Source organism: Hippoglossus stenolepis, chromosome 4, assembly GCF_022539355.2.
Source record: "Hippoglossus stenolepis isolate QCI-W04-F060 chromosome 4, HSTE1.2, whole genome shotgun sequence".
Taxonomy (NCBI): Eukaryota; Metazoa; Chordata; class Actinopteri; order Pleuronectiformes; family Pleuronectidae; genus Hippoglossus; species Hippoglossus stenolepis.
The window spans coordinates 28007655-28022639 of record NC_061486.1 but is presented as its reverse complement, the minus strand read 5'-3'; the positions used below and the strand labels follow the sequence as shown (position 1 = coordinate 28022639).

Below are 14985 nucleotides of genomic sequence, written 5' to 3'. Positions count from 1 at the left end.
AAAGATGAAAAGTTTCCACTGTGTAAGAGAAATCCTGTTTTGTCATTTTGTGGTAGATGGCTTGACATCTTAAAGATCCTATGAGCCTCCAGTGCTATTGCTATGAAGAAGAAGGCCAGGTCAGGTTTTAATGCAAATGGTGGGGAATTCAAAATAGTTCTTATTGGCTTTGGCTCAAAGAGTGAATATGAAGATGGATGACATGACAGCTCCCTAGAAGTGAAGCCAAATCATCTTGATTGCCCCCTGGTGGCTGGCTGCCGTATAGGTCATAAACCCTGCCCCCTCAATGTTAGCAGGTGGGACATGAATCACACTATAAAGTAAAAGTCAAATACATATTTTCCAAAAATGGTTCCTGTCATATAGGGATGTGTATGTGTTTATATTTTTGATTTGTTTGGTTTTGACTAGTTGCTTGATGATATAAAAACACGGTAAAACATCATGACTGCTGAGATTCTCTTGGTCGTACAAGTATATCAGTGGGACCATGATAATGTTGCTTGACCATTACTCTGCAGTCTGGCTCCAAATAATGGCACCAGTAAAAGAGTGCGATTGAATGAATATATCGTCTATCAGCGGTTTGGATGATTCTTGCATTTTATTTTGGTCTGCCTCCTCGAGAAATTATTCAACTCTCTAAATAATTAACTGAACTAACACTAATCGCATATCATATTATATATATTCATTCAGTCCATCTGAACTCCTTGCTCACTTTTCTCTCTCTCGCTCTGACACGCAGACACTGACAGCTGAAGTTTCTGACTTATCTTTAGCTGCTTTGTGTCCATATGTCGATTTGTTTATAGCTACTGCCACAATATCAATCATTATGACAAATCACTTTTCTTAAATTATTTTATTTATTCCCTTTATTTAAAGCCAAAATAATCCAAAATAGGGGATTGTGTATTATTCTTTGCAACAAGCAATGCCATGCATACCCCCTGTGCATGCGTGCTCTGTGTCCGTCCCCCCCCCCCAGTGGGAGTAAGAATTGTAGTCTTGCTGATTGGATGTTTTTTGCTGAAATATACCTTGAGTCATAGTTAACTTTGGTCCTGAAAATATCATATACAAAAGCTTGTACCTTCAGGACTTTTTTTTTATCAGAAAACCAGATATTTTGTAAAGCAATTTTTGATCATTATGACTGACAATTGAATAGGGACAGTTTCATGCTATTGCATTGTTCCAGACACTGCAGTGTCACAAAACATGTTTAGTGTCTTGTTGTGTAGACGTGCAAGCCGATGCCTATTGTGCATTGGGAAAAGATGCATATTCATATGATTTGGACCATTTTCATTAGGGATGGGTAAGGTTAAGATTATAACCTTACATTACATTTCATTTAGCTGACGCTTTTATCCAAAGCGACTTACAATAAGTGCATTCAACCATGAAGGTACAGACCCAGAACAGCAATGAATAAAGTAAGCACAATTTGCTTCAAAAAAGCCAAACTACAAGTGTTACATGTAAGTGCCATATAAGTTACTACTTACTTTGTAGTTAGTGACCATTTCTGCACCCATAACAATCAGCTTGCTAATGGTTACTTTTAATCATTAACCCATGCTCCTATCATCAACTGTAGTTTATTGCACAAAAGCTTTGTCAAATAATCACAGGTGTAACACTGCTGTGCTGTGATGTTTACTTTAGTGATGTGTTATTTACACTGGCTGCCTGCTGATTGGATATAAATCTGATGCTGCTGTTATATTGTATTTTATATTACAGGGCTCCAGACTAACTTTTTTTACTAGGAGCACTGTAGCCCCTTACTAAAAATCTTTGGAGCGCAAGCAGAAAATTTAGGGGCACACCTTGTATTGACCTGCAACGGAATTATTCATAATTTTTCCCAACTTAACTGTTTAATGATAAATGTTTTGGTAATAAATAGAACATTTACAAAATAACAGCCACAACGAAACAGGTAAGGAACTTCCTCTTACAGAATGCTTCTCCTTCCCCTCCCTTTAGGGCACATCCCCCTGAGGACCACTAGGGCCTGGCACCTCTGAAGGCCAACCCTTGTAGTTGGGTGTTCGAGCTCTTTTGCCCTGACTGAACCTCATCTGTTCAGCCTCCTTGGGTCAACCTCCTATGATAATATTAATGTAGGCCTGTCATGATAACAAATCTTTTTAGATGATATATTGCCCCAGAAATTATTGGGATGAATAATATTATTGTCATCATTTTAAAACATTTTCTTACCACTGAAAAAAATTATCCTGCAAGTACACACTTTCAAAGAGCAATAAACTTGCAATTCTTCAGAATATTCAGTCTCAATAAATAAACCATAAATATAATAAACCACACACACATCCAAAACAATACTCTATTTTATTCAACTTTATACTGTTAACAAAAATTGCTCTTGAATAAATATTAAACAAACAAATTTACGATGATGTATTTAATTATTAATCGATGGTATCCGATCATGAATCTGGATCCTCCGTTCACTTAACACTGAGTCCTGACTGTGTGCGTCACGTCTCATGTTGTACTAAGCGCTCACAAAATGTTGACGACACATTCATAATGTTTAAATGCAGCCTCATAAACTCTGGACTGATAACTCCTGATGAGTGTTAGTTTAAGTGAGAGCAAGTCAGAAGGAGACTGGAGGAGGACACAGAAACTCCAGGAAGGTTTAAACCAATCTTCTGATCATTGAGCAGCTGTGGAACGGAGAGAAACTTTGTGTTTTCAGTTTGTTTCACTGTTCTTCAACATAGTAACTCACATGCACGAGCATAACATTTTGTCGCACTGTCTCCAAAAATAATCGCAAAATGCAACTAAATGGTCGCAGTCTGGAGCCCTGTATTACTCTGAAGATGTCTGGGATGCACACATCAACGAAAATGTGTTTGTCTAGAATTTCACACACGCACACAGTGTCTAGTCACACACAGATATACACATTACTGATTAGTGATGCCATTCATTGTTTATAGTCCCTGCATTTTGTTAGTTTGTGTGCAGCTGCTGAGATGGCTGCTGCACAAGCTTAAGTTGACTTACTTGCATTGCTTTAACAGGAAATATTGCAATTGATTGTTGTATATTCAGTTGCATGCAGGGCTGTGATGGTTTAATGTGTGAATACCTCCTGTGTAGGCATATACTCTACAAACTACAGTTCCAATGAGTGTGCTTTCAAAATATCAATGGTTTTATGTTGTTTGTTTTTGTAGAGTTTTTTTAAGGTTTGAGTGTGGAGTTGCCATCTAAGGTTTAAGTAGTCATGTGGAAATTTCTCGATTCTTAGATGCATCGCGAAATGGACGACTCTGCATCGATGCCGAGACAGAACATAAACGAGTCATGTTATATGCTGCGTTCATTGTTTAATCAGTTTTCCACCGCTGAATAATATAGGACAGACGCACACACAGGCCCCGGGGCTCAGCCCCCACTCACTCACAATGACGTAGTGAGATAAGAGGCGCGTTCACGTGAAGCAGCCGGTCAGTGACTTTGTTGAAGAGCACCGGAGACGAGCAGTGAAAACACAGTTTCCTCTATGATCCACAGCTGCTCAATGATCAGGAAGCAAGCCTTTATATCAAAAAATGGAAATGCTAACATCCACTAGCTTAGCCAATTTAACATTTGTACAGTGATTTAGAGGCAATTTTCAAAATATTGAAAAATGTATTGTGTATCGCGATATAGCCTAAAAATATAGCAATATTTGTTTTAGGCCATATTGCCCAGCCCTAATGAATTGTTGACTGCTGAATTGTGTGGCTAGTGAAGATGTATACTCAAAAGATATAGCTGTCTGTAGACATGTTTGTCATCATAGAAATTGATAATAATGTGGTGTTTTTTCAACTTTAGCGTAGAGGATTATGATGTTTATTGGAACTTCTTCAGCAGTATTTGTTGCCTCAAGCCCAGGCCACAGTGGTTTTCAATTCAGCGCCCATGATAACAGATTAGAGCAAACACACTGGCTGCAGTTCAGCCGCGAAGCAGCGCTGCTCTTATAGAGATTTGTGTTCTCGACGAATCTTTTCCCCCGGCATACTGCCCACTGTTCACAGTAGAGTAAACTTTAGAACAGTCTTTTCAGCATAGTTTCAATGATTATCTGTCGTATATATACAAGACATAAATATTTGCAACACTTTCTGTTGCCTACCTTTTTCAAAATAAAAGCACTCCAGCGTTTCTGTTGATTGATGCCATTCTTTCGTTTTTAAAGGTTTTTATTGTGAAATGTGTGCAGGAGCGGAAGATGCACAGCTTCATACTGTATAGTACTATACTATAGGACTACTTTTATAAAAGGAAATATAGTGATAACACCAGAAACCTCACAAAGGTTGTAGTTATATTAAAAGTTAAAAACCCTGTCACTCGCATTTTAGAATTAATTATTATCACCAATTGGATAAAATAATTACAGACACAGATAATCTAAAAATGCCCCCGATAATCGACGAGTTAGCGTATTTATCAGATTTCCTCTTAATTCCTGCCTGACCCACCAACATCATCACTGCAGTAAATGCCTGCATTTCAACAAGTCATTGAAGTTTCGTCTACACAGTGTATGGACAGAAGCTTCTGAGGTTTATTTTAGTTTCAGCTTATTAGTGAGTAGGGATGTCGCGATTAACCAATTTTACGATATCCGCGGTTTCATAACCTTAAGAATTTTAAAAACTACGCGTCACCTAATTTATGTGTGCGCCTTGCGGTGAAATCTCTCGCAAGTCACATTTTGTGCCACTGAAACGTGAGTTGACAAGAGGGACCTGAAGTAAAAGCCTCATTTCCACCAATGCTGGAAAAAACTCCATCGGAGCAGTTCGCAGCGAGAGGACAAATCCTTGTTTACTTTCAGTTTCTGACCAGCTCCGAAGGAGCCGCTGACATACCCCATCTCTCTGTCGCTTTCTCTCTCTCTCTCTCTTCCTATTAACAATTATAAATGTAGCCGAGAGTTTAATTCACCTATACTGAGAGGTAATAGTGTAATAAGAATGTGGCTTGAACCAGAACAATATGCCCGTTGACTTTTTCCCAACTAGTCAACACATGGCTCCATCAACTTCCGTCGGTGACCCTTCACAATAAAAGTCCCATACAGATACACTGCTTATGATGACAGGGAACACAAATTGGATATAGTTGATGATAATAATACATATTTTAGTTCATTAGCTATTCAATTAGCTATATTTTAGCTATATATTGCTTGTTGTGTGTCTATTTCCTTCTATAGTATCAATAATTGTGAAAACTTTGAAATTTCCTCTGACAATAATCGTGGCACCGAAATTTCACATCGTCACTATATGAAATTTCCTGCAGGATGGCTGGCATCATGTATAATCAAACAAAGGGAAAATAAATTCAGTGTGTGCTCCAGATGGCTGTGTTTGGCCACATGGCTTTGTATATTGGAAGACTTTCTATACACACCAAGTGAACATTGAACAAAAGCATGGAATGATCATTTATTGCAGAATATTAGTATTTAATTAAAAATTCATGCACAGCTAAGCCTAACATAGAATTGTATTCTATATCTTTATTTGATGAAAAATGTACTTGACCATGGTTTTAAAGGAAAATGGGAAGAAAGAGTTCTAAGTTAAGTTTTACTTCAGTGAGCTTGAGATCTCCTTACATGCATTTACTTAAGTTCTTCCTAGTCTTCAGGTTTTCCGCTATGTTCATTTTGCAGCTGGGCCAAATTATTGCTGCCACTGCTTCAAGATAGGGACAGACGCACATTGAAGGCCCGGTCTCTTTTACTGTGTCAGAGTGTCCTGTCTGAGTGTCCTCCCTCTCTGCTCCCCTGTTGACCTGTGCTCACTTTAGACTTTAACAAATAACAACAACCCTAATAATCTATAAGTTATTGGGACCTGTACAGGTTTAGTTTTTGTTTGTTTGATTCACTATAAAATTAAATGTTTTATCTTGCGCCCACTCCTGACGTACTGGTGTGCACGGCTGCAGTAGTCGAGGTGCATTTCAATGTATCACATCCCAAATTTTCTATTTTTCTGCACATGGCTGCTTTTTCATCAGTTAATATCAATTAATATAATCCATCAGAAAAATATGAACTCCCTTTTTATTTAGAAAGTGCTTTAAAAAGTATAATAGACTGTTACTGTTATTACAAGTCTGCTGTTATTTACAAAATAAGGAATTTCAATTCAAAAATCTGTCTGACAGTATTACAAGTTTACACTTGTGTGCTGCACCTGAGGCTTCAAAGGACAAACTCTGATTATAGCCTTTACAGGGTGGCTGTGGCTGAGGGGTAGAGCGGTCGTCCGCCAACCAGAAGGTTGGCAGTTCGATCCTAGTCTTTCCCATCTGCATGCCGAAGTGTCCTTGGGCAAGATGCTGAACCCCGAATTCCCCCTCATTGAAAAAAAGTGCTGCTAATAGATGCACTTTATGAATGGGTGAATGGTAAGCTGTAATGTAAAGCGCTTTGAGTGGTCATCAAGACTAGAAAAGCGCTATATAAATACAAAACCATTTAATCATTACTGTATCAAGGTGGTCCCGCCTGGCCCCCCTGCCAGCGCCACTGCACTGAGGTGCATTACTCTGCACAGGTCAACAAGTGACTCTGCTCTTCTGCTGTTTTCATTCATGCTTTCATTTACGTTCCTGGATAAATGGGGCATCACTTCTTCTGCAACAATGAAGTTAAAACATTGTGCTGCGTCATAATCTGCGTGTGTGTGCGTGCGTGTGTGTGTGTCCTTCTTCACACACAAACAATAATCACATATATTAAGTTATTAATCGATGATGTCAGATCATGACGATTGCTCCGGTCACTTTAACCCTGATGTCCTGCTGTGCGTGTCACGTTACATCTTGTGTTGTGTAGCAGGTTTAAACATGTGTCTCATAGAGTGAATCAAACAAACACAAAGTAAACATCAGTACTGTACGTGTCCTAATAACTTGTGATCAGAGATGGTGTTTATTCTTTGAGTGTAAAGTGAACGCAGGTCAGGGGGGACTGAGGAGGAAGCAGACTCTGACACATACAGGACGACTGGACCTTTAATGTGCATCTGTTCTGATCCTGAAGCAGCGGTGGTTAAAATTATTCAGCGTTGGAAAACCGCTAAAACAACAAATGTAGCGGAAAAAAAGAATCTTATGTTCTGTCACTGCATCGATGCAGAGTTGTCCACGTCCTCATTGTGATGCATCTAAAAATCGAGAAATTACAACACCAATATGAAGTAGCCCAAACATTAGCATGTGTGCTGCTGCGGGCTGCTACACTTACACTCTGTGCTGTGTGCGTCAACCATAGACTGTATATATAGAGGCGTCAACCTAACTTGACGTGGCTGTAACTCTATTCCAGCCACATGATTGGTTCGACGCAGTGCTATGCTCTTTATCGTTGGCTGTTCGTGTTGTCTGTCAAAACATGGATTGCATGAGTTCTATCGACGTTGAATTGACCATGTCCTATATTTGTATCAAGGAAAAAAAAAATTGCGAAAAGGGTTAGGGTTATCACCCACTCCTAGTATGTACACATTTCTACATTCCCCAGTTACAGGGCATAGAAAATGATTAAAGCATTAGGGTCTTAGGGCAGCTTAGGGTCGAACGAGGCCCCTGTCTGAGTGGCAAATGCAAGGCTTAGCAGTAATGTTTTGTTGTGAAATACTCGTAACTTGTAAAACAATTAATTAACAGTCAAGGATGTTGCTTAAAAGCAACAAAAGCCATTTGGCTCATTAGTAACCCACTGAGAAAAGAAGTTTGCAACTTTGTGTCAGAGTGGAAACAGATGGTGAAGTGATCCAAATGTAGCTTTGCAGATTCAAATACATTTCGCAGTATATTAACGAAATTATTTATTTTATTTGTCTAATTTGTTATATGAATTAAAATAAGAGAAACAGGGAAGGCTCTGGGGATGGTGATGTCTGTCTCAACAACTGTTGATTGGAATACCGAAATATCTACAGTCTGTCTAGAGTTAAACAAAGACTTCATTATTATATAATTTAATACAGGTTAGTTATTTGTCAGTCGCCTGTTTCACTCATTAACATTACAGCCTAAATACATGTGTGTATGTGACTCCGACTCAGTGGATTTGATGTGGGGCCGTAAGTCTCTCCTGATTGTGTTATAATTAAAATAGCACCAATATGCTGCCACAGCCGCAGAAAAGTGTATTTGCCATTAGCAGTGGTCATGGGTAAGGTGTTTTAGTCAGTAATAAAGTGTGGAGATAGCTCATGTTGTAGTATGGTAGTTACTGAAAGGGAAGTGAGCTGGGATATTAGTTAGCTAAACTAACCCAGCTTGGACCTTAGAGCGAGGGGAAAGATGCAATGCACTGTCAGCCCTCTCCGAAATGAATGCTTCACTACGGTTTTGCATTAGATGATTGATTGGTTGGATGGATGGATTGATTGATTTTGCCATGAGAAATTTTACCAGCAGAAACTTTGATTGGAAACTCCAATGCATTCCCACATACTTTGCTGCTTTGCATTCACAGCTGTACTTTTCCTGTCTAAAATCTTTATGCATGTGGTCACATGTAAAATGTGGATAAAAAAACTGTTGGTGAATGCAGACGGAAATCCTTCTTCTCTTAGCCACTCCCATGATTATAGAAACCGGTTTTGATTGAGTTGTAGATGACCTGCTACATGTCACTGTTTTCATCATTTCAGGTTAACCATATCCAAGTTAGGTTAACCTAATGATAAACTTGCATTGGAGTGAATGGTTTGCAAGTGAGGCACTGCAGTGAGCTGACCTGTTGTGGTTTCCTGTCATTCTTCCAACAAGGCAGTTTGTTCAGGAGGGTGACTGTGGCTGCAGAGTCAGCACAGAGAAACCCATCCAACAAATAAGCTGTATTAATCCGGCAGCTTTACTTCCCAACAGCAGAAGAAAAGTGGTCTGGCAGCCCTCTGTGGTGTGTAGACTGTGTGTGTGAGAGTGCGTGCTTATATCTTTGAGGACCATTCAGAGCATAGCGCTTACAGAGTGAGGACATTTTGGCAAAGTGAGGACATTTTTCACTTTTTCAAAGGACTGTTTAAGGGAAAGTCTTGCTCGTAGACTTAGGGTAAGGGTTAGGCATTTAGTTGGGATGTTTATGGTAAAGGTCCGGGACAAGCATTATACGTTACATTATTGTTCTGTGCTACATCACAAGTTCTGTTTCCTGATTGATTCCTGATTAGCTCTGTGAGCTTCGATAATAACTGCTGCAAATTTAAAATTAACTCATGTGACTTGCTCTGGCGATGTTGCTAATGAAAACGTTTAATTATCTTTTGCTGTTAACCTTGCTAAATGAGTGCTGAACTATATGTTTTGTGTTTTGTGCCACAGTCCAGGCCTCATGGAGCTGGGAACTGGACACCTGCTATGCACCAGGGAGCTTGATCCATGCCTGGTTCCCAGCAAGCAACCATAAGGGGTGGGAATCTTAATTACACCTCAGTTCCTTTTCCCATCCCGCTCCCTAAATTGCCCCTGTGGAGATATTGTCCTCTGCTGTCTCTGGTCTGCAACATGATTGGCAAGCTGAAACAGAACTTGCTGGTGGCCTGTCTGGTCATCAGCTCAGTCACGGTGTTCTACCTGGGCCGCCATGCCATGGAGTGCCACCATCGCATCGAGGAGCGCGGTCAGCCGGTTGGAATTCTCCCTCTGTCAGCAATGGGTGGCAGCATGCGAACCACTTTACGGACAGGCCAGAATCTCAGTACACCTTTTGTTTACAACAAAGACATGCCACTCATCTTCATCGGCGGTGTGCCCCGAAGTGGAACCACACTAATGCGAGCAATGCTTGATGCCCACCCAGAGGTACGCTGTGGCGAGGAAACCCGTGTCATCCCACGTATCCTGGCCATGAAGCAGATGTGGAGCCGCTCAGGCCGAGAGAAGATGCGCCTGGATGAGGCAGGTGTGACAGATGAGGTGCTGGACGCCGCCATGCAGGCCTTCCTGCTGGAAATCATCGTCAAACATGGAGAGCCTGCCAACTTCCTGTGCAACAAGGACCCTTTTGCACTGAAGTCGCTTGCCTACCTGGCTAAAATATTTCCCCATGCCAAGTTTGTACTGATGATTCGTGATGGGCGGGCTTCAGTCCACTCCATGATCTCACGGAAGGTGACCATTGCTGGCTTTGATCTGGGCAGCTACCGGGACTGCCTGACAAAGTGGAATCGGGCCATAGAGACCATGTATACTCAGTGCCTGGAGGCATCAAATAAATGTTTACCAGTGCATTACGAACAGTTAGTCCTCCATCCTGAGAAATGGATGAGGACACTGCTCAAATTCCTTGACATTCCTTGGAATGATGCTGTTCTACACCACGAGGAGCTCATTGGGAAAGCTGGAGGAGTGTCCCTCTCCAAGTAAGTAATATTACAACTCCTTCCTTTACTTTTTTCTTTCCCTAGCCCAACCAACTCCAAGCCCTGACATCTTGATCTGTGCCTAGACTTTAAAAGGTACTTATAGTTTAAGGTATACATTACAAATAAACCTTCATACTTCTTTGTTGGCTCAATAACTAGTAATAGTTGTCACAGACTAAAACATCACGCTATTCATTGTGACTGTGTCTTTGTTTGTTGCTCTGGGCAAAACATGTCCAGGTCATTACATCTAGAGCTCTTTTATTTCAGAGTAATTAAAACATAAGCCTGTGTGATGCATTTCAGGAATAGATTTTCTTTTTAAGCAGTTCTCTCTGCTGGAATGGCTCCATTGGTTTCTTTTTTTTCACTGCTGTGTAATATGTGAGTCAATGGCCTATTGTCTCAATAAACTAGACTTAGCTTATTGGCTGTTTAGTTGCTTTCAGGACTTAAAAGAGGTCACTACCAGTGAGGACAAACTAAATCACCATCCATCATTGTGTCATGCTGTGATTCATTTAGAGCAGTGGACGCCAACCCGTCGATCGCGATCTACTGGGCGATCTTGCAGTCTTCACTGTCGATCCCCCAACTCTTTGGACTAACTGGCTGTCGTCGCGCCGCAGATCAGCTGTGTGTCGGTTGTCTGTTTTTCACACACGCTGTGTGTCCACTACTGGTGGTGGAGTTGCAGGTTTATCTCCTGCATTTCCTTCAAGAACAAGTTGGTTTATGTTCTAAACTAAATGTCAGTACTCTACGTTATGAAGATGCGCATCTTTCTGTCTGTCGATAACAATCAAAGCCCCATTGGAACAAATGAGTGGATTCAGAAGGTGAAACGCTGGAGTGCTTTTACGTTGAACCTGGTTCGGAAAGTGTTGTAAATACATTTGTGTCATAGACAGATAAACATTGTGGTTCACAGAAGAATAAACAGAGAAGATGATCTTTCACCTGAGTTTTAATGTTTATCTGATGAATTTATGTCACAATAATAAGTATGAACCTCCTAAGTGGGTTTTTGGGAAGATAGCAGGGTGGTAGATCTCGGCTTACATTTGTAATTAATAAATGATCTTGGGCTTGAAAAGGTTGGTGACCACTGATATAGAGTGTTCTTGAAATTTTGGACTCTTTCGGATTGTAGTTTAAAGATGTCTGTTATGCCTGGGCTCCTGGTCATTTTTTTCTGTAATTCAAAATAATTTTATTAACACAACAACATGGTAACACTATCCTCAATGGGGGCATTACTTTTATATATTTTATTATGAAGTGATAGTAAAAAGAAGAAAAAATATAGCTGCAAGCGGCAATGAGCGGGTTTGAGCCTTAATTCGCTCAATAGGAGGAAGCGGCTCCATAAGAGTAAGCAGCAGCTCAATAAAGAGAAGCAGCAGCTCAAGAAGAAGAAGCAGCAGCTCAATAACAGAAGGCAGCTCAATAAGAGGAAGCAGCGGCTCAATAAGAGGAAGCACCTCAATAGGAATGTTTGGGGTATTTTTTGGTGCACCCTATGGGCGAAACGCAAAATGCTTTAGCACCACTATTTTACAACATGATATCAACATAATTGAATAGTTAATGATGATTGGACAAATTTTTAAAGAGTTATGGCCAATTTCCCTCTATGCCCCTCCTTTGGCAAAAGTTTATGGTTAATAACGGCCATGATTTTTGACCAATCCTGCTCATTTATAATAGAAATGTGTTTCTCAGTCTCACAATTTTTTATACTGAATTTGAATTTTATTTGATATTTGAATTGAGCTGGACTTGTGTGTGAAATTTCAAGTCAATTGGACGAACTGTGTGAGGGGCGTGGCCTGTGAAATGTAATAGCGCCACCATGTGGCAGATTGTACTCAAATTTCTTGGGCATTACTTTTACATCATTCTCAATCGATTGCAAAATATGCAAATGTTTGATACGCCACACCTATTTCTGCCAATCAATTCGGCAGCTTAGATTTTAGTTCGTAGTTGCTCATAGGGCTCTGTGAGAGTAACAAGAGTAAGGAAAAACTTCCAAAAAAAACCCTATTAACAGAGAAAAATGCGTAAAAAAACCTATGAAAGAGCCCACATGTGAGGGATCCCTCTCTCAGGACGTAGAGAAGTGCAATAGATGCCTGTTAAAGGGTTAAAGGGGTGCAACCCCCTCGGCTTGCCTCTGTGTAACCCTCCCTGCTCCCACCCTCTTCCTGCCACGTTGAACCACAGCCTCTTGAGATAATTTATGCCACATTGTACTATTGCCTGCATATGAGGATACTCATGGTTTTTATAAAAAAACAAAAAAAATAGGCTTATAGGATCCATTGAGTAGTTTTCTCTCAAAATACCTTTTGGATTTACTACAGACTTTATGACCTCATCCTACATCCTCTGTTGTAAAAAATGAGGGAGGGATGTTAAACTTCTAATTGGCTACATTCTTAATTTCTCTTTCCTCCTGTGTTCTTTCTAATGTTGGATGTTATGAGAATAAATAATTTCATTTACATAGGCTGGTTTTTCTAGCATTGTTTAGTACAATGTGGTAAAACTATATACTATACCAATACTTTAGCAAATGTTGCTGCTAATATAACAACAATATATTTAATACCATTAATTGATAAAACGGTAAGTTTCACAGTAGGTTGTGTTCGTATTAGCAAGCCATTTCTGTTGACTTTTTTTGTTTGACTGCTACCTGTCAAGTGGAATTAAAACTTTACTTGGTATGAACCAAGATATATCATTGTGTTACTCAAATTGGTTTGGTTTAGGATGAAGTTCTAGTAGTGAGGTCAAAATATATTTTCTTTCCCCATGCATGCAATATTTCTGCATGTGTCACTGTTATTATTCTAAAGCATTAGTACCACACTGTAAAATGTACACTCTTTCAAAGAAAAGTCCTGCATTCAAAATGTTAAATTTAAGTATGCAGGTATTTATTAAAAAGTACTTCAAATTTTAAAGAAAGTTTAATCACTCAATTTAATAAAAAATTCCCCTGTAATTGTTAATATATTAAATCATTAGATTGTTATGACTCCTGAGTCATATTTCATTTATGAATGTTATTTTCTTCATTAATTGATGACTCTGTCTGTAACTTATACTCACACACACATCTTTTCCATCTCCCTGAACCAGGAAAGTTTGTTTGGGCTTTTCTTTAAGGGGTCATATCAGGGTCAGTGTGAATCTGTAAGTCGGAGGTTAACGACCAGATAGACAATTCAGATGTTTGCTGGGAGGTGGGATGCGAAAAATCATTTAAAGACAGTATGCCATGTATGTGTGCACACACCAGGAATTTGACTCTGGTGTTAGCAAAATACAGAGGCGTCATTCTGGATCTACCAGTATCAGTCTATTAAATGGTGAATATACAGTATTTATATATTGCTTTTGCTATCTTATCTCAAAGTGCTTTACACAAACAAGTCACATTCACCCATTCACATATATATTACAGCACTTCTTCTATCGCATATGGTTGCCACAGGCAATCTGGGCTTCAGTGTCATGCCCAAGGAAATGCAGACTGGAGGAGCAGGGGATGACCCTCTCTAACTCCTGAGCCACAGCTGCCTGTTGTGGTATTTAGATTTAAACACATAAAATAAAGTCCATTCTTTGTTATCAGTCAAAATGTCTTATTCAGTTCTGTGAACTCAATTGCACAAAATCAACATGATTACATTTGTTTTAAATAATCGCTTCTCTCTTGGAAAAAGTTTATGATCATAAAACATTCAAAATAAAAATGAAACCAATTGAGAAATGGAACCAATATATTTATTCTTAGAAGAATAAAGTGTACAGGCTAGGCTTGCGTGGTCCAAAATTCGCAGCAATATTTAGATACAATCCAGTAGCCAATGTTGCATCTTGTAGAAACTCTATTTCCTGAGTTTAAATATTGACCTCTAACATGGAACAACTGCCGGTGTTGCTTTTTATAGTAGTGTTGGGACATTGAAAAAGGAAGTGACGAAAGATTGAGTAAGACAAGGCCACTGAAGCAGGATCTAGACACCAGGAGTGTAGTAATATCCTGGATATAAAGAGATGTCTATCCAAAAGCATGCTTGGCTCTGATTCATCCCTTTTCACATCTGTATTTGAGATCAGTTTAGTTTTTCAGTCACAATAAATGTTGGTCTACAGAAATATTGTAGTTGCTGTTTATCTCAGCTTGGACCAATCATAGCTTTATCGATTTGTCAAGAAATATTAATATATAAACTCAGCATTCTATGCATGACAGGGGAGCATTGTCAATTTGCAATTTTATACAGGAGTTTAAACAAGCTGTGGTGTGTGTGTGTAGTCAGAACACCTTTTTTTTGTCATTTCTATTTTTATTGGATTTCCAATAATAACAGTAACTTCCTTAAATGCAGGGTTGGTGATACAGGTATTGATTCTGGAGTAGACATCATGAGACATATATAGAAGTGGGAAATTCAGTTCATAATAGAGGGAGGGAGTGTACTGTATTCAGTCACTGGATCTCTGAACCAAGTTT

General features: G+C 39.4%; 1 protein-coding gene across 4 annotated transcripts in view; it reads left to right on the top strand.

Annotated features, from left to right (window-relative positions):
- The window catches only part of tpst1 (tyrosylprotein sulfotransferase 1), a 43940-nt gene that overhangs the window by 3589 nt on the left and 25366 nt on the right, over window positions 1-14985 (top strand). For all 4 annotated transcript variants that reach the window (XR_004695144.2, XR_004695143.2, XM_035153453.2 and 1 more), the window contains exon 2: window positions 9409-10448. Coding sequence is in view for 2 of the 4 variants with exons in the window: in XM_035153453.2 (XP_035009344.1) it covers window positions 9466-10448 (983 nt within the window). In the remaining 2 variants the exon portion in view is untranslated. The remainder of the gene's footprint in view (window positions 1-9408; window positions 10449-14985) is intronic.